This window comes from Tenrec ecaudatus, chromosome 13 (assembly GCF_050624435.1).
Source record: "Tenrec ecaudatus isolate mTenEca1 chromosome 13, mTenEca1.hap1, whole genome shotgun sequence".
In the NCBI taxonomy this organism is placed as follows: Eukaryota; Metazoa; Chordata; class Mammalia; order Afrosoricida; family Tenrecidae; genus Tenrec; species Tenrec ecaudatus.
The window spans coordinates 23,687,662-23,712,278 of record NC_134542.1 but is presented as its reverse complement, the minus strand read 5'-3'; the positions used below and the strand labels follow the sequence as shown (position 1 = coordinate 23,712,278).

The following is a 24,617-nucleotide window of genomic DNA, read 5'->3' as shown; positions in this document are numbered from 1 at the left end:
AAAGTTGTTGCAGCTTTTGGAGAAAGAGAGCTGCCAGAGATTCCCGTGGGATTCAATAGGACATGGAATTGGGCTACCACTGCTGACATAGATGGATCTTGGCTGTAAGTGGAGCATAGCAGAAAGATGTCTACTTGGGTTTCACTGGTGTGCAAAGGCATGTGACTATGTGGGTCACTTATTAATAAACTATGGACAACTTTGCAAAGAATGAGAATGCCAGAACACTTCATGGTACTTATGGGGAACCTGTACTGAGACCAAGAGGCAGTTTGAAAAGAACAAGGTGATAGTGAACGGTTTAAAATCACGAGAGGTTTGCGTAGGGTTGTAATCTTTAATCATACTTATTCAATCTGTATGTTGAGTAAATAATCTCAGAAGCTGCACTATATCAAGAAGAACATAGCAACAGGATGAGAGGAGGGCTCATAAATAGCCTGTCATACACAGGAAATAACCTTACTTGTTCAAAGTAAAGAGGGCTTGAAGCCTTGCTGATGAAGATAAACAATAAAGCGTTGTAGGCGGATTAAAACTGGCTGGAAAGAAAACAAAAATGCTCACAACTGGACCAATAGACAACATGATGATAAACGGAGGAAAGGTCTAAGTGGCTTGAGATTTCCTTTTGCTCAGACCCAGTCGATGCGCACGGAAGCAGCGTTCAAGAAACTAAGTGATGTGTTTATTGGGTACATCTACTGCAAAAGACCTCTCTCACATGTTAAAGAGCAAAGGTCATCTTGAGGACCAAGATGCTCCACGCCCAAGCCATGCCTCCGGTGGAAGCGCAATCAGGGCAAAGGCTGAGGAAGATGGAGAAGTGATTATCATTTTGGGAAGACTATGGAGAGTACCACAGAAGAACAAACACCGACAGACAGAAGAGAGGATGGTGTCCTAGGGGGAAGTCATCACCTGGTTATAGTTGTGGGGGTAAACAAAGTTTCACTGAACATAGGCATCAAAGAGGAAAGAGATAGGCAACCGACTGGCACACCACCAAGGCTGTCTGACCGAATCCGAAAATCCATAGATTTGTTCTGTTTATGCAGAGTTGACATTGGTTTGGTTCTTCCAGTGGGTGAGATAAATATAAGCAGTAACTCCTACAAAACCTTTGTGAATGCGCTATGGTCTAGACAATCAGGAGGTGTGTTTGTTGATCCCTCGGGCCAGAAATGGATATAGGTCTTGCCGGGAGCTTCTTGGTGTATGTTCACTTATTCCGTCTTCGTTTCTTGTATTCCACACCTTACTCTATGTAGTCTGCCCCTCCCTGTCTTCCCCATCACCGGGGACATTGCTCAAGGACACCATCCTCTGGCAGCTTGGTGTCTACAAAGTGAATACAGGGTGAGATCAAGGTGGCACTGATTTTAAGGCTTAGGATGAACCCAGGGCTCTGTCAGGGGTGCCTTTGCTTTTAGGCACTAGCTCATTGACAAGACTGCATCTCACAGGTTTTGGACATGTTTCAGGAGAAACTAGTCCCTGGAACAGGACATCTTGCTTTGTCAAGCAGAGGGGCAGTTGGAAAAGACTGAGATGGATTAACGCAGTGGCTGTCAAAGGGGAGAGCCTTTCTGAGCACAGCGCAGGCCCCGGCAGTGTTTCATTCTGCTGTACTGAAGGGGCAGCTGAGTCAGCTCCAACTCCAAAGTACCTAACAACAGCAGCAGCAGAGTTATTTTAAAAATATAATGCTAATCAGGAATAGACTGAGGTGTGCATACCCAGCAGTATTTCATCGCAATAGTCCAATTCTAAAAAGAAATGAAAGTGTTTGGTGTTGCTTTTTTTGTTTTTAAAGAATTTAGAAAAGTCTGCTCCTCCCACCTCGGATCCCTTTTAAAGTTATCTGCAGTCTCAAGCAGGTTTGCGATAAAATCCTATTTTCAGATTTGTAAAGAACGCATAGTCTTACAAGAGATTCCAGGTGTTTTTAGTGCGGCATCTAAAACTCGACTATCGATTTCACGAACTCTCCCTTAATAGGTACGCCTTTGTTTCATTTTTGAATCTGTTAAAACCTGGGGATGGCGAGGGATCGCCGGGGCCCTTCTCTGCTGAGAACTCTCCTTCGTGTCGCTGCTTGCTTTCGGGGCCATGTTGACCCTTTACAGATCAAGGGATTGCCCGCAGGCCTGGGCTGGCCTCGCCTGCGGGTGGGGACACAGCGGTGGCGGCCACGCCCGGCGGACTCCGTGACTCGGGGCCCGGGAGAGCGGCTGCCGACGCGCACGCGCTCGCGCTTAGCCCGCAGGCGCGGCTTCCGGGTTTGAAACTGAGCAGGGCGGGGCGGGGGGGGCGGGAAACAGGGGTGGGTGAGGTGGGGCGGCGTCACGTGACCCTGAGCAGCGGCTCTTTTACCCCGCCTCCCTCCCGGAGCACTACCGACCGGGTCGCCCGCCTCCTGCGCACGTGTTGTCCCCGCCGCCCGCGACCCTCCGCCCGCAGCCATGGCCCCCAGCCAGCTCGGTGAGCCCCGCACCCCGGCCCCGGCGGCCGCCCGGCGGGAACTGCGCGGCCCGGAGCTCCGCACCCTCCGCGGCCCGGCCCGCCCCCGACCCGGTGTGGGACCTGCCGAGGCCCCGCCGCCAGGCCTGGGTCGCCCGGGCCCGAGCGCCTGCAGACGCGTGGGAACCAGCCGGCCCGCGCCCGGGCCCGGGCCCTGGAGAGCATCCTGCTGCGTGCTCGTGAGAGTTACATTTGCTGCGTGCTCGTGAGAGTTACATTGTGTCTTCTCTTTCAGCCTTGCTTAGCGTTTCCGACAAGACCGGACTCGTGGAGTTTGCCAGGAGCTTAACTTCTGTAGGCTTGGACCTCGTTGCTTCCGGAGGGACTGCTAAAGCCCTGCGCGACGCCGGCCTGGCCGTGAGGTAAGGCGTGCGTTACCTGGTAAGGCGATCCCGCCAGCAAGGAGGGCCAGATTCATTCCATGAGCAGTGACCTAAGTGGGCAGAAAGTTTCTACTAGAAACCCACTGTGGAAAGTAGCTAAGTGAGGCTCGGAGAGAGATCCAGAAACTTCTGTACAGTTTTAGACTTGGGCAGGCGCTGGTGGAGGGGGTGGGGGCTCAGTGGGGAGCGACCTGAGGCAGGCAGCTCCTGCCAAGATCGACAGTCCCGGAATGGTCCCACTCTGTCCTAGAGGGTCGCCGTGAGTCGTGATCCCCTCGACGGCAGGGCAGTGCACCTGGTGCAGCCACTACCTGTAATCGGACGCTTGTGCGCTGCTTGAGCGAAGCTTGTAGACAGTCAGACTAGGAAGAAAGGACTGGTAATCTACTTCCCAAAATGGACCAGCGAAAACTTATTGTATCATCAATCCTGTTCGTTATGCATTAAGTCACCATGGGTCAGGGACAGACTCAAAATAGCTAACAAGGCGATGGTAGGACTGGAACCTGAGTAACCTTGATCATCGGACCCTGGTTCTTAGCCACTTAATTGAACAAAATAGCTTCATTGGCCGTTTTCCCTGCTAGAAAAACTCAACTTAAATTTCATGCGATCTCTTTTGACTATTAAGTGAAACTGAATAGTGAGGATTTAAATGCTGCTCTTGGGGTCACTGTTTTTGTTGTCAGTTCCGCCTCAGAGCAGGCCTATGGACAGGAGAAGGAAACACATGGTCCTGCGTCATCTTCACGATTGTTCTTAGTTTGACCCCATTATTACTATTGTTATTTTTAATACTTTTATTAGGGGCTCTTACATCTCATCACAATCCATGCATTCACCCAGTGTGTCGAGCACATTTGCACATATGCCGCCATCCTCATTTTCAAAGCATTCTCTTCCCACTTGAGCCCCTGGTATCAACTCCCCATTTCTTCCCCTTCCCTCACGAACCCTTGAGTTATAGATTATTATTTTCATATCTTACCTCATCCTCCTTCACCCCTCACCCACTTTCCATTGATTGTCACCCTGAGAAGGGGTTATAGATTGATCTTTGTGATCGATTTCTCCTTTCTCCCCCCACACTCCACTAATTCTGGTATCTCTACTTTGCTTGTTGGCCCTGGGGGGTTATCTGTCCTGGATTCCCTGTGTTTCAGGCAGTGTGCATGCTCTGGTCTAACCCAATGTGTAAGGTAGAAGTGATGTCATGATAGTGGGGGGAAGGAAGCACCAAAGAGCTAGAGGAAAGTTGTGTGTTTCATCAATGCTGTACTGTACCCTGACTGGCTCATTTCTTCCCTGTGAGCCCTCTGTAGGCTGTCCAGTTGTCTACAGATGGGCATTGGGTCTCCACTCCATGCCACCCCCCATTGCTTGACCCCATTATTGAAGCCAGTGTTTCATTCCGTATTGTTGAGGACCTTCTCTTTTACACTGCCCTCACACTTTACCAGACATGAGGGCATCATGGGAAAGTATACATCTATTGTTCGCTCCCTTGTCTTAACCTATTTGTAGATGCTAGCGAGGGAGCTGTGGGGTGCACTGGTTAAGCACTTGACTGCTGGTTGAAAGGTCACTGGTTCAAACCAGTGCTTCTGAGAGAAAGGTGTGGCAGTTTGCCTTTAAAGCCCTGTGGGTCAGTTTTACACTAGCCTATATATTGGGTCACGGTAAGTTGGTATTAACTCTGGCACCTATCAACATACTGGACAGGGAATGTGCCAAACAAAGGGAAGTCAAGATGCCGTTCTTGTCCTTAAGGAACGGGCAGTCTGGGGAGGCGGTGGGCAAGGTGGGGTGGTAACTACTGAATAGTAGGAAATGAAAAGTGACTGTTCAGAGTGGACACATTCAGCCCAGATAAGCTCTGAAGGGAACCTGTCCGCTTTTGTTGCCTTGTGGGGAGGTTTGCTGTATACGCTGTAGGTCCCTGTGGGAGTAATTAACCTTGAGCTGCCAAGCTCAAAGTCAGTGGTTCGAACCCTGCAGTCACTTGGAAAGATGAGGCTGTTTGCTCCTGTGAAAGTTTTAAAAGTCAGAAACCTAAAGGGAGAGCCGACTTGATGGCAGTGAGAGATAAAAGACTGTAGTACAAATAGATTACAATGCTAATGAGCATTGTGATGCATTTCCTTTCCGTGTTTGTATAAGCAGAAGCCTTATTTCTTAGTGTAACAGAAGACGATCTTGCCTTCTCTTTTCACTTCCCTACATCAACATTTTTTCACATTAGCATTTGTCTGTTATACTGCCAGAGGAAGTCTTCATGGGTACTGAGAACTGAGGTCAAGGTAGTAATTGGTTCAATATTTCAATGCTATCTTTTTAACTCACCTCTAGTGTTTTGCTCCCCCCCCCCCACAGTTGTTTTCCAATGTTTTGTAAGTTTTACATAGCCAGCGCTATCAGTTCTGTTTGATATTGGGAAAGGACCCATACATTTAATTTTGATACTTACATGGCTTTGATCCAAAAGGAGTTTATTTGTGGGCTTAAAAGCCTTACAACACTATACAACCTTTCATGTGTATGTTTACCATGAAATTAAATTTTCATCCCTGTTCTGGTCTGTGTCTAAAAAGTAAGAATGTTTTTAATGCCTCATGTTAACAGGGTGCCAGGTGATTCAGTAGTTAGAACACTCAGCTACTAACCAAGAGCTTCAAACTCACCATTGCTCCTGGCAAGAAAGACTTGCAGCCTTATGAACCCTAATTTGGGGAGGAGGGGAGGAAGGGGGAACCGATTGCAGTGATCGATGCATAATCCCCCGGGGGAGGGGAATGAACAGAAATGTGAGTGAAGGGAGCTATCAGTCGGTGTACGATATGAAAACAGTCATTCATAATTTATTAAGGGTCACCAGGGTGGGGAGCAAAGGAGCTTGACACCAAGGGCTCAAATAGGAAGTAAATGTTTAGAAATGATGCTGGCAACATATGTACAAATGTGTGTGATACAACTGATGTATGGAAAGTTATAAGAGCTGTAAGAGCTCCCAATACAATGACTTAAAAACTAAACAGCCTAATTCTACTTTGTCCTACAGAATTGCTATGAGTTGGAATTGACTTGAAAGCAATAGGTTTGGTTTGGGTTTAATTATGTAAATGGTTTTGTTGGCTATATCTCATTTGCATGGTTTATGGTTCAATCTATGAATTCTCTGGAAATTGTAAGATACTCTATTAGTCACTGATTCAGAAATTCGTCTGCTTGAAAATGTAATCGTCTTTTTTTTAAGGTGCAGTAAGTAGAATTCTTGGGAACCTACTTTATAAAGCATGTCTTGAGCTGGAAAATTTTTTTTTGCTTAATTCTGACTGGAAAAAAATCAATGAAAACAGTAGACTTGGTGTTGTAATGTGCTGAATAGTGTAAAATGCCAATTCACTAGGAACGGGTTAATTTTCTCTTTGTCTGTTTTCAGAGATGTCTCTGAGCTGACAGGGTTTCCGGAAATGTTAGGGGGCCGGGTGAAAACCCTGCACCCCGCAGTCCACGCAGGTAGGTTGTTGGTTGCTCCCTTTGAATTCAAACTACTTACATTGTGTAGTATGAAAAAGACTTCTTTGGTAATTTAAATATGCCCATGTGCCTCACAGTGTAACTCACTCTCAGAAAGAATTGTTTAACCAAGTGTTTTGTTTCTGCCCATTCATCTGAGACAGCAAAGTGCAGGTAAACCACAGTGACAAGAAATAAATACATTGTTCACTTATTTCCACTTGCAGTACAAGTAGGCGGAATAAAGAGTTCAGATTCAGACATTAAAAAGTAATAATAATTTTTAAATTATCAGGGGTTCATGAGGGAGGGAGGGGAAAATGAGGAGCTGATACCAAGGGCTGAAGTAGAAAGAAAATGCTTTGAAAATGATGATCGCAACGTATGTTCAAATGTGCTTAAGACAATGTATGTATGTATGGATTGTGATGAGTTGTACGACCCCCCCCTCCATAAAATGATTTTTTTTTTTAAGTTCAAACTCCTCAGATGGACCATTGGTAATAATGAAACTGTCAACACTTGTGTGAAAATTCTTAGTATTTTCTTTTACATTTTGTTGTCCAAGAAACGGTGTACCAGGGACTGATACATATAACTATGTTTTCTAATTGCTCTGGGTTAGACAATACTAGTGGTTTTGACTTGATTGAAGGGTATTGAATTGGAAAGATAGCCCTTTCCTGGCATGGTTTTCCAACCTAATTTGTCCGCTAACTTTGTTAAACTAGGAATCTTGGCTCGTCATATCCCAGAAGATAGTGCGGACATGGCCAGACTTGATTTCAATCTCATAAGGTAAAATTTTTAAATTGACCTTGGGGCTGGACACTTTGTGGACCAAAGATAAAAATTGTGTTAAACCTGGCATCCAAGATCAGCAGTGATCTTTGTTTCCTGTCACTCACTGTAAACATTCAGTACCATTTTACAGTCCTACAAGCAGTGTTTAAGGTTGCTGGTCTCCGCAGGCTTGCCAACTTTTGTTGTGTTCTAGAGGTTGTCTGCGCCCTGTTTTTGAACTTTGCTACTCACAATAGGAAAAGATGGCTGCTGGAGGTGTGGGCGCCTGCACTCAGTAGCAGGCAACTTAAAAAATAGTGAGATTTCTGCAAACGCTGCATTTCATGGGTGAACTTGGAGGATATAATACTGGGATGGGGTGAGAGATACCTCATTTTTTTGTTTTGCATCTCTTAATAGCTGATGATTGCAGCATTTCCAATCTTGTTTGTGGGTGGCCATTGTACATGGTATCATTTTCCTTTCCAGAGTGCTCTGTTAGCTAAAGGAATCTGCCTGACTTTTGTGTGTGGATCAGGTGGCCTTGTCATTCAGCTGAATCAAGTCCAGGAATTTTTGTGCCGTGTGTTCGGGGGTTTCTATGCATAGCTTCATAGAATGTACATACTGGGTTTTATTTCTTTGCAATTTGGATGTGTTTAACTTCCCTTTCTCCTTTCTTAGTGCGGTTAAAACAGTACAGTATTGATGACACAGGCCATCCTTAGCTGGTTCCCATCTGCAAGGAGAATGCTTTCGTTTTCTCTCCTGTGTACCACCTTTGATCTGCTTACCACCCAAACAGCCATACGGTCAGGATTGCCCTGAGGTCCACTCCGTGAGACATGAGGTCACTTCCTTGTGGTAGAACTTTGAAGCTGTCTTTGTGGACTGTCTTGCCCCAAGGAGGCCTGGTGGCATGGCGATTATGCTTCGGGCTGCTGACCCCAAGGTCCACAGCGTCTATGGTGTCTGAGTGGACTCGAGCCTGTGCACACAGTTTGCACCGCCCAGAAGTGCTGCCAGGAACGTACTGGGTACCTAAGGCTGCCCCAGGCAACACCATTGCAGACCAGAGAGAACTTAGAGGGAACAATAGGTTCCCTTCTAAAAGTTCCATTTTTGACGGACTTGTGGAAGTTCTCTCACAACAAGAGCACTTGCCACCTCTGCCTACTGATGACCTGCCTCCTGGGGCAGTGGGCGGGCCGGGCCCTGTGGCGCGTCATCCTTTGCATTCTGAAGCACCCGCCCCACCGCCGTGTCTCAGTCGTCGCTGTTTTTGTTAGTAGCTGCTGGCTTCGTTTTTCTTGGTTGTTGTCAACCGGGCTGAGTTGTTAAAAACCGCTAAATCCCTCTCTTTTCAGAGTTGTGGTCTGCAATCTGTATCCATTCGTGAAAACGGTGGCTTCTCCAGATGTCACTGCGGAGGCAGCTGTGGAGCAAATTGACATTGGTAAGCTGGGCCCGCCATGAGGTGCTGTCGTGTACTCCCTACTCGCAGCGACCCCGTGAGACCGTCGGAGAACTGCCCCAGAGGGTTTTCTTGTCATAATTCTGGAAGCAGATCTCTAGTCTTTGGCCACTGGAGCCACTGGGGGTGACGGAGATGCCAAGATTTTTGTCACCATTTCCGCCATCAAAGCTGGAAAACCTGCTTTACCAGACTGGCGGAGTGCAGTGCAGGGTGGGCGACTTCACGTTACGTATGACCTTTGTTTTTGCCTTCAGTCTTGAGGGCTCTGGAAGAATACTCGTTCTAGATCGTGCTCATGGATGACCAATTCATCAGAACTTTGTCGGCTGTGAGCTTGATTTTCCTTGTTTGTAAAGTTAACGATTGTAGTGGAAGTATCTGCACGATGACTGTTGGGAAGGGCTAATGGATGGATGTGAACATGGAAGTCTGGTTGAGAAAGCACGAGTCCCTGCTTGTTCTTCCAGGTGGCGTCACCTTACTGAGAGCGGCAGCCAAAAACCACGCGCGCGTGACCATCGTGTGTGACCCAGAGGACTACGCAGCGGTGTCCCGGGAGATGCAGAGCTCTGACAGTAAAGACACCTCCGTGGAGACTCGGCGCCAGCTAGCCTTGAAGGTAGGGCCCCACCGTCCAGTGCTGTAAGGTGACGGCCGTGTAAACGCAGGCAGTGTTGGCCAGACCAGTTGATGCTATGTCATCTCGCCGCCCAAACCTTAGCCTGGAATATGCTCATTCTCCTTTCGTTTAAACAAAGAGGCCCCACATTTTTGAATATTTTTTAAAGAAAAGATGGATAGAAAATTGATCGGGCTAATAATTCATCAAGCTATTTCATGTTCCTGGGTGTCTTTTATCTTGTTGCGGGGACAGGGGGTGTGAGTTGGGGGACAGGGCCACTATCTGCTATGAATCACAAGTTTCTCTGGCCTGCTTTTTGGAAAAGGCTGCTGGTGTTGCTTACATAAAGCTTGCCCTTCTTGCTGCAGGCGTTCACTCACACCGCCCAGTATGATGAAGCCATTTCCGATTACTTCAGGAGGCAGTACAGCAAAGGAGTGTCTCAGCTGCCCTTGAGGTATGGGATGAACCCTCATCAAACTCCTGCTCAGTTGTACACACTGCAGCCCAGACTTCCGCTCACAGGTAAAGCTTCAGTGGGTGGGTGTGTGTGTGTGTGTGTGTGTGTGTGTGTGTGTGTGTGTGTGTGTGTGTGTACGTGTACACCCCGTCCGTCCATGTTGTGCCCGAGGTGTGCTACATTTAAAATGTAAAATTATCACAAAACACCTGTTAGAGCCCTCTGAAGTTTGAGATGCCCGTTGGTAACATTCCCTACACATTCCCTGAATGACTGATTAGAAACCACATTTAGCTCAAACTTCTAAAACCAATGCTATCTGTAATTTTTCAGCTTAGGTAGCTTTTAAAGTTTCTATTTCCCCTCTACATTCTGAGGTCCAAAAAAGTTGCCATATACGTTTTCGAAAGCATTTCATTAACCCTGAGCAAGAGGTTTTGATTCATTGTCTCTTATTTTGATGTGTGTTTCTTTTGATGTTTAGACAGCTGTTTGTGGAAAACTGGCCCAAGAAGCACAGAGATTAGAATCTCCTGCTAAGAGATTCTGTTCTTGTTTTCACAACAGAACGGGTGTTTTTGGCCTTTTCTTAATCTGAGAAAACCAAACCTGCTCTCGTCCAGGCAACATTCATAGCAGCCCAGTTGGACAGAGTAGCTCTGTCCCTTTGCGTTGCTGAGACCTGACATGTCCTGTTAAGAGCTAGTCTCGAGAGCCACAGGGACCGTTCGACTCCGCCCACAGAGTCTCAGAGCTCAGAATCCATGGGGAGGCGGTGAAAGTTTGCAACCCCTCCTCCCCCCACGCACCCAGCTGTCAGTTTGTCATGGCGTGTGTGTGCTGTTGGAACTGTGACTGGTTTTCAAATGCCATGATAACACGTAAAACAAATACAAATATAAAGTTGTTTTATATTTATTTTTTTCATCATTTTTGGGGAGCTCTTACCACTCTTACAATCCATCCATCCATTGTATCGAGCACTTTTGTACATATGTTGCCATCATCATCATTTCCAAAGCATTTTCTTTCTGCTTGAGCGCGTGGCTTCAACTCCTTTTTTCCCCCTCCCTGCTACACCCTCGTGAAAACTTATAAATTACTATTATTTTTTTATCTTACACTATCTGCTGTCTCCCTTCACCCACGTGTCTGTTTACCCACCAGATCTGTTCATATTTCATTATTTGGCCACAATTGCTTGTGTTTGGTGAACCTGAGATGCACATTTCTTCATGAGAAATATCATCACCTAAAAAAATCTTGCCCAAATTACGAGCTTACGAGAAATTGGAGATGCAGTCTTTTTAAATATTGTTAGTTCCGCAGGGTTCCATCCCTGTCAGTAGTGTGCTTTTTTTATATAAAACTCCGTTCGTTCCACTGGCACCGTCTCTTTGATCATGCCTGTGTATCTTTTTTTACCTGCAGTTGTAAATGGCTCCCCTGGATTTATAAACTTGTGTGATGCGCTGAATGCCTGGCAGCTGGTGAAGGAGCTCAAAGACGCTTTAGGCCTCCCTGCCGCTGCCTCTTTCAAACACGTCAGCCCGGCAGGTAAGCCCTGTGCCCCGGAACTTAGAGAAACGCATTTCTTGTTCAGGTGTAGAAGGCTGACTATTATAATACCAACTTGGAAGGCCATTTGTATCCAGTCTGCTGGTAACAGTATCAGTCTAGTCGGATGTGACGAAAGCTGAGTAACCGTAGCCTGAAAGTCCATCTGCCTGTCCAGCTATGTATGTGCATGTCACTCACACATGAAAATGGCATGAAGTTATCCAGAGGCAGGAAGGTCAGGTGACCAGTCCTTTGCAGTGAAGTGGGAAAATGTAAGGAAAGGAAATGGGGTGGCTTTAGTGCCAGATCCCCGGATGACCGTGTTCCCCCAAGATTGGAAATGAAAACCGGTGTAGAGACTTGGTTGTCTCTACCTTGTAGTAGCCATGGTAAACAGTGCATTCCTCTCTGTGGTCACAGGAACATCATAACTTGCATTCTCCAATGTGCTCCCAGGTCCACACATGATTAGTTCCCTCGGGTATTTGCATTTCGTGAGCGAGGAGGCAAAGCCGGGCATGAGATCTCAAACAGGACCCAGGGGATCTCATGAGAGCAGAGTACGGAGTGCCGGCCTCCACGCCGCTGTCGGAGTGCTGAGAGCTCTGGCCAGGCAGATGCTATTTCACATGGCACGGGCGCTGGCTGTGGTGCTGCATAGACTCCATGTTAAGCAACATCTGACCTTGATTAGAGAATTGACAAGTGACAACCTGAGCTTGCTTGCATTCCTGTTTTGTGGCTTTCTCCGCCAGGTGCTGCTGTTGGGTTTCCACTCAGTGAAGATGAGGCCAAAGTGTGCATGGTCTACGATCTCTACCCCACCCTCACGCCCATTGCTACCGCGTACGCCAGAGCAAGAGGTCAGACGGAGACCAACAGGGCCATTTGGTTTTAGAGATTAACACCATATTTTATCTTAAGTAAAATAGTAATCTTTATTTCATTTTTCTAATGTCTTATTGCTGTTAGTTACTGTCTGGTAGATACATTTGTAGCAGTCTGTGCTAGTCTCGGATCTAGTGTGGGGAAATATCGCTGGAATTTGGGGCATAGACCTCCAGAGGAGGCTGTTTGCATTTACACTTTCAATGTTGTGACTACAGTGGTGTGGTTGCTCTATTAGATTTGAGAATTCCATATTCCGTTTTCTAGAAGCATCTCATTTCTTGAGTTTATTTTATAACTAAGTTGGAACACTTTATAACTTTGTTATAAAATGGAAGGTTTTTGAAAACGCAGGTACTACAATGTACCCTCTAGGACAAGGATCAACAGTGAAGCCCTAGGCCATATCTGGCTGATCCAACCTTGTTTTAAAAAGGCCTGTCCCTGGAGGGTAGCCATGCTTCTTCATGGACTCGGACTGCTGTGGGGCCACAGCCGCAGTGCTGCATGGTTGAAATAGAGACCGAGCACCTGACCTACAGAAATTTCACCAACCTCTGCCCAAGAATACCATTTTCCTGATTCTTCAGTTAATGAGCTATTAATCTGTTGCTTTAAATTTTATGTAAATAAGATTAGATATACAGAAATGGATTTGTGTGTTCCTGCAGGGATTTCAAATGTTTTTGCTCCATGAGGATAATCACTTATTTTAATTACTTACAGGGGCTGATAGGATGTCTTCATTTGGTGATTTCATTGCACTGTCTGATGTTTGTGATGTCCCTACTGCCAAGATCATCTCCAGAGAGGTTAGTAGAGAGACTATCTTTAGTAGAGAGATATCTTTCTATCCATCTATAAATGAAGCAATAGTTAATCTCTCAGCTTCTGTGTTAGTCTGGATAAAGTAGGGGAACAAATCCACAGAAACTCATGTATAAGAGAGAGTTTTATATCTTAACATTAGCCCATATGTACGACACCCATCTACAAAGTCCCCTCAATCTGACAAAACACACAGTGACGCCGACTGCAGGAAGAAAATGGAATCAGTCAGTGTGTAAGCATCTCAGTGCTGGCAGCAGTCTCCACATAACTGTTCCAGCACCCAGGGCTGCATCGGGGTAAATCCGTGTGGCTTTTCCTCAGGGATATCTTGCAGGAAGGGAACCTTGCCAGCTGAAGCAGGGAACTGGCTAAGGCAGCTGCATCGTGGTCTTTCTTACCATCAGAAAGCAAAAGACCTGAGAACTAGAAAGGCGAGACTCTACGAGACATTTATCTCTCTGCCCTTCAATTACTCCCTCATGTGTTTATTGGCCAAGTTGGGACAATAAACCTTGTCTCAGCTTCTAACCGAAAGATTGATGGTTCAAACCCACGCAGTGCCTCCATGGGGGAAAAATGTGCTTTGCACCCCATTAAAATGAGTAAGTATAGAGACAGTGACTGAGTGAATAATTATACATCTTACTGTGGATGAACTTAATGTTGAGTTGTAGGATGTGTGAGTTATATTCCAATAAAACCAATAAAAATCAACAGTCTTAAACCTATGGGACAGTAATTCTGTCAAACGTGGGCTTGACTAGCTGACACCTAACAAAAGTAACTCCATTTTGCTGTTCACCAAAGCCATAACCTAACTGGGGTTTGTACCAGTGTCAGGCTCATTAACGTGTATCAATTTGAACGTCCTTGTTTGTGTAGAACATGCATCCTTGGACTGATTGATAATTTTGACATGTGATAAATGGTTTCAAATTGATATTTGGCTACTCAGGGAAACTTGTTTTTATTTATACTTCATCCATTTTCATTCGTTTAGTAGTTATAATAAAGGCCGAGCAATTGTTTCCTAAGAGCGTAGAATGCCGCCTGAGGTGGTAAGAGAACCTTCCTGTAAATCCTGGGGAAAAGAAAAACTATTCAGAGAGACCGAGCCTCACCAGTTGAACGCCAAAGAAGCATGCATTCTAAAAAGCCGCCTGGGAGCACAGAAAGAAAAGGGGGCAAAGAAGGTAGCTCAATAGCTTGCAGGAGTGGGGCCAGAGATGAAGGGGTTGGGGATGACCCTGTTTACCGTATATATTTGAGTATAAGCCAGCCCTGATGTCAGCTGAGGCACCTAATTTTACCACAGAAACGGCATTAAAGAAATGTGCTGAAAAACTCAGCTCATACACGAGTGTATACAGTATCTGCTTTATGTGTTCTTCAGATGAGGTCTGTTTTTTTGGTTATTCCTCACAATGTAAATGTGGCCCCCACCCCCGCCTCAGTGGATCCACACATGCCAAGTTACACTGAGCTGACAGCAAGGATTGGGTGGAAGGCTGTGATATCTGCAACTTTGTTATAAAATGTAAATGCATGAGTTAATCGAATCCCTTTGTCTTCCTGTCGAATCACTTGGCTTGCCACACGTCACTTAGAGCTGAGGCTAGAATGGCCCCATTTCAATACAAGCCAGCGCCCCAGGAAGAGAACGGGGATGTCTTCCCCCTTTCCCCCCGGGGAACTCAGGCTGAAGCGCTGTGAAAGAGGATCGTGGTTAGAGCTGAACCACAGCTAGCGGAGCTTGGAGAGGATGGCAACTGAGATGTGGTCAGTTTTGAGAATGGACAGAAAGCTGTGCGTCACCATTGGTGGTGGTGGTAGTAGGTGTAGGAAGCTGTGTTATGTAAGGACAGTATTATTTCGAAGTCAGATCAGCAAATGCTGCTGTGATTCCCCTCCCTCCTGTTTTAATAGAGATGAACTAATCCTCAATATATTTGCAGGTATCTGATGGCATTGTTGCTCCAGGATATGAAGTAGAAGCCTTGAAAATTCTTTCTAAAAAGAAAAATGGAAATTACTGTGTGCTTCAGGTTGGTACATTTTGTGTTTGAGAAAGTAATTAGCTCTTACATTTTGTGACTCCCCAGGATGGCGACCCTTCTACTTTCACTCTGTATGATAGTTTCTTAGTCCTGAGTTTCATTTATTTAGTCTTGTTACATTATTCATTTGAGGGCTAAAAATGGTGTCCCAGACCTTAATTTTTAAGTAAATTTATTTTTTAATGAGCAGTGTGCTTGTCCGTTTTCAAGTTCAAAGGCATGTCGTGAAAAATCTCCCCATGGCCCCCTCTGCTGCAGATTGTCTTTTTTCTTAGGTGCTTTTTGTTTTGGATTTTTTGCTTTTTCCTGAAAATTTGTGCACGAAGCAAATAATTTGCTTGTGTTTCCCGCGTATGGATGCACCTTACACAATCGTATCAGTGTGTTCTGTGTGGCATCTTATCTAGAGAGCTGGTGTGCACACCTGGAGTGACAGCATAGGCAGGTCCAGGGGTGACCTAGGGCCGCTCGTCCTCCAAGAGGCTGTTCAACAAACAGGATGCCCCAAGAGCGCATGCGTGCAGCTGCGTGCTGCCAGCACCAGCCTGTGTTCTTAAACCGGGTCTTCTCTGCACTTGCAGGGACATCTGGGTTAGTTTCAACTTCTCGTTACAAGTGAGATGACGTCTTCTCACGTTTGAGTCTATTTCCTTTTTGTGTCTTGTCTCTACTCGTTGCCTGTTTATCGATTACGTTGCTGGGATTTTTGCACATGAAATCATGATATTTTTCTGTTTGGGGTGATTCAGCCGTTCAGTGCCCAGCTGCTAACCGAAAGGTTGGTGGTTCGAACCCACCAGTGGCTTTAGGGGAGGAAAGACTTGGGTAGCTGCACCTGTGAATATTACCCCTACGGGCAGTTGTACTCTACGCACTTTGGATCAACTTGATGTGATCTGTCAATCTTAGCACATCTGGGAGCGGCGGTGTTGTTACAAAGTGTTCCTGTTCTGCGTTTGATAACGTTCACCTTTTTTGCTGATACTTGTAGTTCTGTAGGTCTAATTTTTTACCTTTTTCTTTTTCATTTGGAGTCTCTGTTGCAAGATACATGCATGTGACCTTTCCTTACGTGTATTTTTCTCTATTAAACTATCAGAACCGTCGTATTAATTACTGTTGATTTAAAATCTCATAGAGGTTGCTTCCAATCCCTAAGTACTTTTTTTTCCCCCCAGTTCAATTTTCCTGGCTATTGGTAGGTTGTGAGTAAGCACTTGGTTTTATTTTGGATGAATTTGTAGTAACAACTAGTAACCCTGCCTGCCTTCCAAACCAAAGACATAAAAAGCCGAAAGGCAGGGTGATCCCGACATTTGCATTGTGACCGTGGAGACCGGCATAGAGTGGTGCTGCTTTGCTGTCGGCTGCTCCATGTAACCCTGTTTAGTGCCTATATTAGAAAAAGTTGAGAGGTGTAACTGCAGTCTTGTAAAATTTTACATTTCTAACTCAGATGGACCCTTCCTACAAACCAGATGAAAATGAAGTTCGAACTCTCTTTGGTCTGCGTTTAAGCCAGAAGAGAAACAACAGCACCATCGACGGGTCATTATTTAGCAATGTTGTTACCAAGAAGAAAGAAGTAAGTCTGAGCCTGTGATCGGTGCCTTTAGGACCAATGGGTATACAGTGGGCGGGTTCCTCTTCTGCTGCCAGGTCCACCCGTGTTCATAAAGCTAAGAGACCGCATTACCAGCTTCTGTGCTGAATGCTGTTAACTGTCTTCATTGATATCCAGTGACCTTCCCTGTGACCTTGCGGCAGAGGTCACACATCCTTCCACCCTCTCTCCCTTCGATACTGCCCTCTGATACTAGCCACACAGAACACACCAGCAACACTCCAGCCAAGAGTTTAGTAGGGAAGTGGCCAAGCTATCACAAGTGGGGATCTGTCAGCAGTAAGGATCCAGTCCTTGGTCCACACAAGATCTAGAATACTCCAATGGGGAACGTTCTGGAATTTTTGTGTATGAGATAGCTTTCATGGAAGTTTTTGTCTTTCAGAAAACCAAACCTCCAGGGAAACAGGGTGGTGGCAGTGCTGTCCATTAACATAGCACTGATCGCCTTCAAAAATGGAATTACGGTCCCAGGCAGAGTCTAGAATTAAAATGTAAGGAATTACGACTAGAAGGGACGGTGTTATTCGACACTATTCTGTCCTGTAACTTGCCCTTTTTTGCGTGCCTTACACTACAGATGTGTTGCTGAATCAGTGTAGGTCTGGGTCACATCTTTGTTTGACTGTGGCAATCTGTGTACATGTACTTAGAGGAGTACTTCTTCCATTTTACATGCTGTTATCTGACCTGCAGATATTTGGTTTGCATGACTGCCCCGTGAGGGATGACGACTGCTGTTTATCTCTATGTAGACATCAGAAAGTGGCATAGGAGACCGTGCAGAAATTTGCCCAGTGTTCCATGTCATGGGAATGGTGGAGTTGGGATTTGTTTCTGAAACACCTTTGTAGAGCCTTGAAGGATGTTTTTGCTCCTTGGCATGCTCTCCGCTGTGTGCTGGAGGTTCTGCTCCCGTGTGCCAGTGTCTGCTCGTTTTGGTTGAATGCTAGGCCTTGTATGCGCACATCTAGGTGAGTTGTTCTGTTCCTTCAGGGGAGAGAGAGGGAACTTGGCTCCGGAGCAAATAAGGTAAAGGTGGACCGTCTTCTTCCTGTTACTGCTCTACTGAACTCCTTCCTAGAACCACTCTCTTCCCCAGTGTGCTGCGAACACCTTTACCCCGTGTGCTGTCTGCGCTGATTGCGTGCAGTGTGGGGAAATATGGCGACGGTAAAAGCACATATTCAGGACCCACGTTCTGTAGTCTTTACGTCTGCAATCCAATTGTTGCCCAAGTATTTGATCCGATTAATGTTCAGCTTGTCTGTTTGCTCCTGCCTAAAAGACTGGTTTCTTTCATTCTTTTTTGCTTTTTGTGGGGGGTCATGTTATTGGGGCTCAGATCCACTGTAACAAGCGGGAAGTGAAGCGCTGTGCCTGAGGGTGTGGAGTTAGATAGGGTGAAAACAGACTTTGAGACCTTTACCCGGACAATCAGTCATCTGTTCCTATCACATGCGTGCTTGCTTACTTTTGCTTGATCACATACTGGATATTCTTGCATTTTTATCTTGGGAAATTAATGGTGACCCTGAGGGAGTTGATTTTGACCCACGGTGTGACCCTGTGGAACAGGGCAGACATGCCCCACAGGATTTTCAAGGCCTTGACCTTTAAGGAAGTTGACTTCTACTTCCCTGGGAGTGTTGACCTGGCAATGGGTAAATAAGGACCAGTATGATTGTCTTATCCTTTGTCATCACCTGTCCCATTCCCAGCCCATTTTAAGATACTTTTGTTATCGAAGATTAGATTAGGTCCAGAAGGTTGGAGTCCTGAAAGAACATTTTTCAGTTCGTTGGTCTCCACCCCCCACCTTGCTTTTTTTTAAATAATGCTGTGTTTCATTTGTATCATGTGTATAAGATTGGCACTCCTATCCCCAGGCATTTTTTTAATAGTCCTTGATCTTAAACTCAGGGCACTAACATTCTATTTGGAACAGGTAGACATCTAGTAATGGCTTTCGCTATTAACCTTTTTTGGAAAACCACCCTCCCCCCAAAAAAACCCCAAACCCAGTGCCATTTCAAAGAGACTGTAGAATGGAGTCATACTGCGTACATTTATCATCTTTGGAGGCTGGCTTTTTTACTCAGCATAGTTCTTTTTAGCTTCATCCAGATGTGGCATGTGCATTCATTTTGTTGATGAGCAAGATTCTGTAGTGACTATATGTAGTTTAACTATTTGCCACGTGAAGGATATTTGGGCGGTTTTTGCTATTATGAATAAGGTTGCTAACTACATTCTCGTGTGGGTTTCTGGATGAACGTTGGGCTCATTGCTCTGGGGTAAAAGCACCAGCACGCATGCAGTTGTTGGTGGTGTGGCATTTGCATGTTTCCTTTTGTGACAAACCGTCCGGCATTCTGTATTGACACCAGCCATGCACCAGCAGGCCTTTCTCTGCCTCCTTACTCGCTCCTGCCAGTATCTTTCCCCACCGTCTACTAGAACCATGATGGGAAAGGTCATTTGGTGCCAGTTAGAGACTTTGGCTGGAAGAGCCACATTAAACAACTTCCCACGCCTGCAGCATTTCTCCTAGTTTTGGTAACTGACCAATCTGTCCGGAGCAAGAGTTTCCATTTTGATGGCTTTTTAACTCAGTAGCTGAACCGTGAAGGAACCAATTCCTCAGCGAGCTTCTATTTCCTAAGCTAATTTCCTAGCGCATACATGGCATCGTGTTAGGCTGCCAGCCCCAAGGTTAGCAGTTTGAAACCATCATTGCCTCTTCCCGAGAAAGCGGAGGCTTTCCACTCCCATAAAGCGTCTCGGGAAACCCACAGGGACAGTCCTACCCTGACTGTATGGTCACCGTGGCTCAGCATTTACTTGATGGCAGTGTCACCGTTACTTGCAATATCTATGGGAAGTGTTTACAGGCGATTTTCCAGCCCTGGGCTTTTATAGTGTTGTCCGAGATCTATAGATTGTACTGGAGAGAGAGGTTATTTTACCTCCTGCGTGTTACGTCAATAGGCGTTGGTAGCGAAGCCCCGAGTTGCTGCAGAGTGCGGTCGTTTGCACCTGCTGGGCCACAGGCATTGCACTGTATTCCAGTAAAACAAACGAAATCACTCTCGTGCTGTCCAGTGCGCCTCGCGGGGCGGACATGACCCAGTAGAACTGCCCCATTGTGTTTCTGAGAGTGTTCGTGGCCCACTGCCTCTCGACCATCTTAACCAAGCATGGTAACATGGACAGTTAATTTCATTCTGTCACTTGAGCTGGAAGCCCCCAGCAGGTCTCTTACGTTACATGACACGAAGGTACTTCATTTGAAAGCCCTTGTGGGTTTGTTTCAGTTGCCGGAGTCTGCTCTCAGAGACCTCATCGTCGCCACCATTGCCGTCAAGTACACGCAGTCGAATTCCGTGTGCTACGCCAAGAACGGCCAGGTACGTCCACTGTCAGACCTACCCCATGGGGACTGTTGTGCTTCACCAAATCATAGTCAGAAGATCCATCTGCCTCGGGTATTGGAAGGGAAGGTTTGCCAAGCGTGTCTCATCTGGGTTTGCCCACATTTTCTCAGCAACTTAGCCAACTGTTGAAACTAATGATCGCAGAGGAGCTTTGGCACCGAGAGCTGAAATTAGTCACGTTGCCTCTTGCCTAGAGCGAGTTGGCACCTTTGGGGAAAGGAGGGCTGTTCTCCACGAGGTAGATTGATGGAGCAGCAGCTGGGAGGGAAGTGCCAGGCCCAGGCAGCGTTTCCTTCTGTTGTCCGTAGGGTCACTGAGTGGGAACTGACTCTCGGGCACCTAGCAATAAAAAACTGCTCTTAACAAAACAGGTTCATTTTCTTCCCATGGGGATTTTGTCTCCTGTGAAAAATGAGTGCGAATGGTACAGCCAGCCTGTCTGTAAGCAGCTTGCAGGGTGTCCCCACAGCGGTGCCTCCTGCGCGTTTCTCAAGAGACCATTGAGTGAGTGGGGGAACGATTAGACTAGGAGGGGCACCACCCTTTCAAGTCAGGTGTATTGAAATGTTTCTATAGAGTGAATGTCACTTTAAAAAAAAACAAACTTATTGGGACTCTTACAGTGCTTAGAACATTCCATGCATCAATTATAGCAAGCCTATTTGTACATATGTTGCCATCATCATTTTCTAAAATATATACTTAACTATTTGAGCCCTTGACAACAGCTCCCTCTCCCCACCCCTGGTGAGCCCTTGATAAATTATATTTGTTTTCCTGTCTTACTGGCTACTGTCTCCCTTCACTCATGTTTCTGTTGTTTATCCCCCTGGGGGGGGGGTGGATTATTCATCGATCACTGCAATCAGTTCCCCCTTCCCTCTTCCCCCCCCCGAGTTTCACCCTTTTAAGTGAAAATATGACAAATTACACAAGCGCCTGTCCACCACTGCCATCAAGATAGTGGATATTAAGAAGGAAAAAAAGATAGTGAATGTTTCTTGCTATATGAGGTTAAGCGAGATAATCTTTCCCTGTGCCGTGAGGTATGGAGTATAGGCTTGAACTAGTTAATTACCAAGGTCTCCTCAACTGTAGGGTTCAGTGAATTAGTTCCTCCTACAGTAGTAGTCGACGCATAAACCCCCTTGCTTCCCACTGTGTCAGTAGAGCTTGGTTTACTGCTCTGGGTCTACCAGGAGGTAAAAGGGGTATGGGCTAATACGTGACCTGGAAGACCCCTTCCAATTGTGAGCCAGGTGATAAAGCCTGCCAGTCGCCAGCGTAACAGTCTGGGGAAATATGTAGGTTAGTGGTCTCCTTGGGCGAAAGCTCTGTGCGGACCACACGGCGTGAACGCTTCCTCCTGACCTGTGGGAAGCACGCACTGCTGTGTCTCGCTACAGGAAGGAGACCCAGAGAACCACATTGAGGACATTGCTTCAGACTAGAACCCAGTGTTAGAGAGGAAGAAAGACGCCTCCTGTCTAGCCTTTTTTACCTCTTAGGATCACCTGGCCCGATCTTTATACCAGTTCCTAGAAGGAAGTTATTGGCTGAGTGAGGCCTTTCAAATAGCCTTGATGATCTTATTCTATGGCTATCTTAAGAGTTTTGTCCCATTTTAATTGTGGGTTCCATAACCATCAGAAATGAGCCCTAGGACCACGGGAAATGTAACTTCATTGCAGTCTAGAAGTTTCTGGAACATGAATAGGCATACTTCTGAATCACAGCAAAGTAAAATGGAGCCATAACCATTCGCCCTCCCCTTTTACCACCGTGAGAGCCCCGTGTGTGTTGTTTGAGTTGGTATTTTCTTAGGGCCATGGACAAAGAGCCATTGGGGGCCGTGTTGTCAGGTGTTCCGTTTGTGTCTTCTGTTCTTCAGGTCATCGGCATTGGCGCTGGGCAGCAGTCCCGCATTCACTGCACGCGCCTTGCAGGGGACAAGGCAAACTCCTGGTGGCTTAGACACCACCCGCGAGTGCTTTCCATGAAGTTTAAACCCGGAGTGAAGAGGGCGGAAATCTCTAATGCCATCGATCAATATGTTACTGGAACCATTGGCGAGGTATGAGAGACATCGGTTACAGGCAGAGTATATTAATGCGCTTAATCTTTTGTCTGTGTGACAGACCTAACTCCATCACTCCATGCAGACAGAAAGGATACTTTTTTCCTGAAACTAAAAAGTTCTTTTGAATTACAACTATTGGTCTAATTTATTTGTGCTTTCTTTGTCATAAGCATTTGATGACAGGGACTATTTTTCACTGCCAGGCACGATCCTAGGCGCCTGATAGGTGTGTATTAAACGTTAGACACGAGTGCCTGATGGCAGATACTCATGGCGAGTTTTTCTCTACCACAGTTTCCTACAAGTGTCAGCAGCAGCTGAACACATTTCTGTCACATTCCATGTTCTGGCAACATTTTCGCTGTTTTTAAAGGAAGGTGTGTAAGAGTATTAAATTCCCCAGTCCCTGGGAGTCTGTCCGAAGAGAAATGTGTCACCCAGTGACTGTGCATAGTCTGTCCTCAATGGGACGTGAGCGTGCGGGGGATAAGACCTACCTGGCTCTATCTATTAAGTTCATTGGGGAGCGTGAATCTTGTCAAACTTAGAAAAACAGGAGGCTACAGACAGGCCTAATAGCCTAAAAGTATGTAAAACTCCTTTTCTCTCTGACTTTTGAATTCTTCTGTTACCGTTGTCCTTGAAAATCCTGTTGATGGTCCTGGAAGGGTCTTTGTGGGTGAACGCAAGTAATTGTGTGTCTTCACAGCCAGAAAGTCACACACCATGGAAATGCCAGACATCCCTTAGAAAGATACAGACCTTGTGTACTGTGTTCCAGTTTGTCTCTGAGATGAATTGCTTTCCGGAGACGAACTTCTAGGCAGGCGTGGCTCTGTTGCTCCCTGAATTTGAATATGGAAGACTCATTGGAAAACCACGGGGAATGGGCTTTGCTTTCCCCTCTTTGTTTTCCTGGATCGAAGGAGATTGCACAGTGCACGCGGGGGGCTTCAAACTGTTCGTGTAAAAATAGAATTACTCTGTACTTTTTGAAGCACTGCCCCCTTTGTCCACAGTAGGTATCAGGTAGCTAGGGCATCAGAGACCAAGCTATCTTTGCATTAAACGGATGTAGTAAGGAAAATAGTTTGGTAATTATTTGAGAAATTTCCACTCGTTTTCCCTCTGTACGAGCATGAAAGAAAGGAGATTCCAGAAATGGGAATGTAGGGGTGAAAGAGGAGTTGTTCTTGATATAAATGCCCGAGTGCTTTCTGGCTTCTGGTCACCTCTTCCTCGCAGGTGGTCAGGGAGTAACCTTTTCCTTCTGTCGCAGGAGGAAGATCTGAGAAAGTGGAAGGCGCTGTTTGAGGAAGTCCCTGAACCACTGACCGAGGCCGAGAAGAAGCAGTGGGTGGACACGCTTAGTGAAGTTTCCATCAGTTCTGATGCCTTCTTTCCTTTCAGGGACAATGTAGACAGAGCTAAAAGGGTAAGTTTGGAAATGTGCAACTGACATGTTTACGTAGAAACATCACAGGAACCATGATGTAGCTTAGATCATTTCGATTCTCCCATTTGATGTATAGGGGTACCCATTGCACTAACTGACATTTCTGGCTAAGAGAATGAGTCTCTGGTGTGAATCATTGTTAGCAAATGTTGGTCTCTAACACTGGCTTTGAATGACCTGCCCCATTTTTGACCCACAGAGTGGTGTGGCGTACATTGCCGCTCCTTCCGGTTCTGCTGCTGACCAAGTTGTGATTGAGGCCTGCAATGAACTGGGGATCATCCTGGCTCATACCAATCTCCGTCTCTTTCATCACTGATCCACCTCGTGCTGTTCTTTTGTAGTTTGTTTATATAGCTCTGAACAATCAGAAATTTTCATGTGTTTTTTCCCCCCTCCCCAAAATAAAACATTAAATCTTAATGTTTGGATCCATGATTACATCTTGGTTGTGTTTAATTTGCCATAAAAAACTAACAGAATCTTTAAGCTGACAACCTTCACACACAAGCGCTTGTGTGTGAGTCACTCCGTTCATCTCAGACCTTGCCGATGCAAGAAACATGGAACAACCGGCGTGCCAAGCACAAACGTCTGAAAGCACCTCAGTTTCCCCACGGAGATTTCCCATGGTGCTTCTTTCATTACAGTTCTGAGAAGCTTGGCTGTCAGCTTTGCACAGCAAACCAACAGCAGGTTTACAGTCTGAACCTGCAAGGGTCAGAATCAATAAGTCTGCCCTTGACCCGACCCCCTTATGTGGAGATTATTCCTTTTCCCTCGGGCTGAGCCCTTCACTGGGGTTGCTCAAGGACCTTGGCATTTCCAGGTAAAGGGTAACATCAGCTAGGCGTGTTTCTGCCCAAGAAAGGCTGTCTGCTCTTGTGAAGTCTCGCCATCTCAGAAACCCGGGAATAGGC

General features: G+C 46.1%; 1 protein-coding gene across 1 annotated transcript; it reads left to right on the top strand.

Annotated features, from left to right (window-relative positions):
* Nucleotides 1–2,336: 2,336 nt before the first annotated feature.
* Nucleotides 2,337–24,135, top strand: ATIC (5-aminoimidazole-4-carboxamide ribonucleotide formyltransferase/IMP cyclohydrolase). Its single transcript, XM_075529351.1, has 16 exons — nucleotides 2,337–2,484; nucleotides 2,759–2,885; nucleotides 6,346–6,422; nucleotides 7,154–7,220; nucleotides 8,573–8,661; nucleotides 9,150–9,301; nucleotides 9,673–9,829; nucleotides 11,196–11,321; nucleotides 12,080–12,187; nucleotides 12,939–13,024; nucleotides 14,999–15,088; nucleotides 16,557–16,685; nucleotides 20,042–20,134; nucleotides 22,053–22,235; nucleotides 23,521–23,676; nucleotides 23,897–24,135. Exons 1-16 carry the CDS (start codon nucleotides 2,466–2,468, stop codon nucleotides 24,014–24,016), a joined length of 1,779 nt encoding a protein of 592 aa, XP_075385466.1. The 5' UTR covers nucleotides 2,337–2,465; the 3' UTR covers nucleotides 24,017–24,135.
* Nucleotides 24,136–24,617: the final 482 nt, after the last annotated feature.

Bases quoted from the DNA above. Each gene is read 5' to 3' on its own strand.
- ATIC (XM_075529351.1), top strand. The intron at 8,662-9,149 runs GTAAGCTGGGCC...TTGTTCTTCCAG, and splicing joins TGTGGAGCAAATTGACATTG to GTGGCGTCACCTTACTGAGA. The intron at 16,686-20,041 runs GTAAGTCTGAGC...GGTTTGTTTCAG, and splicing joins TTGTTACCAAGAAGAAAGAA to TTGCCGGAGTCTGCTCTCAG.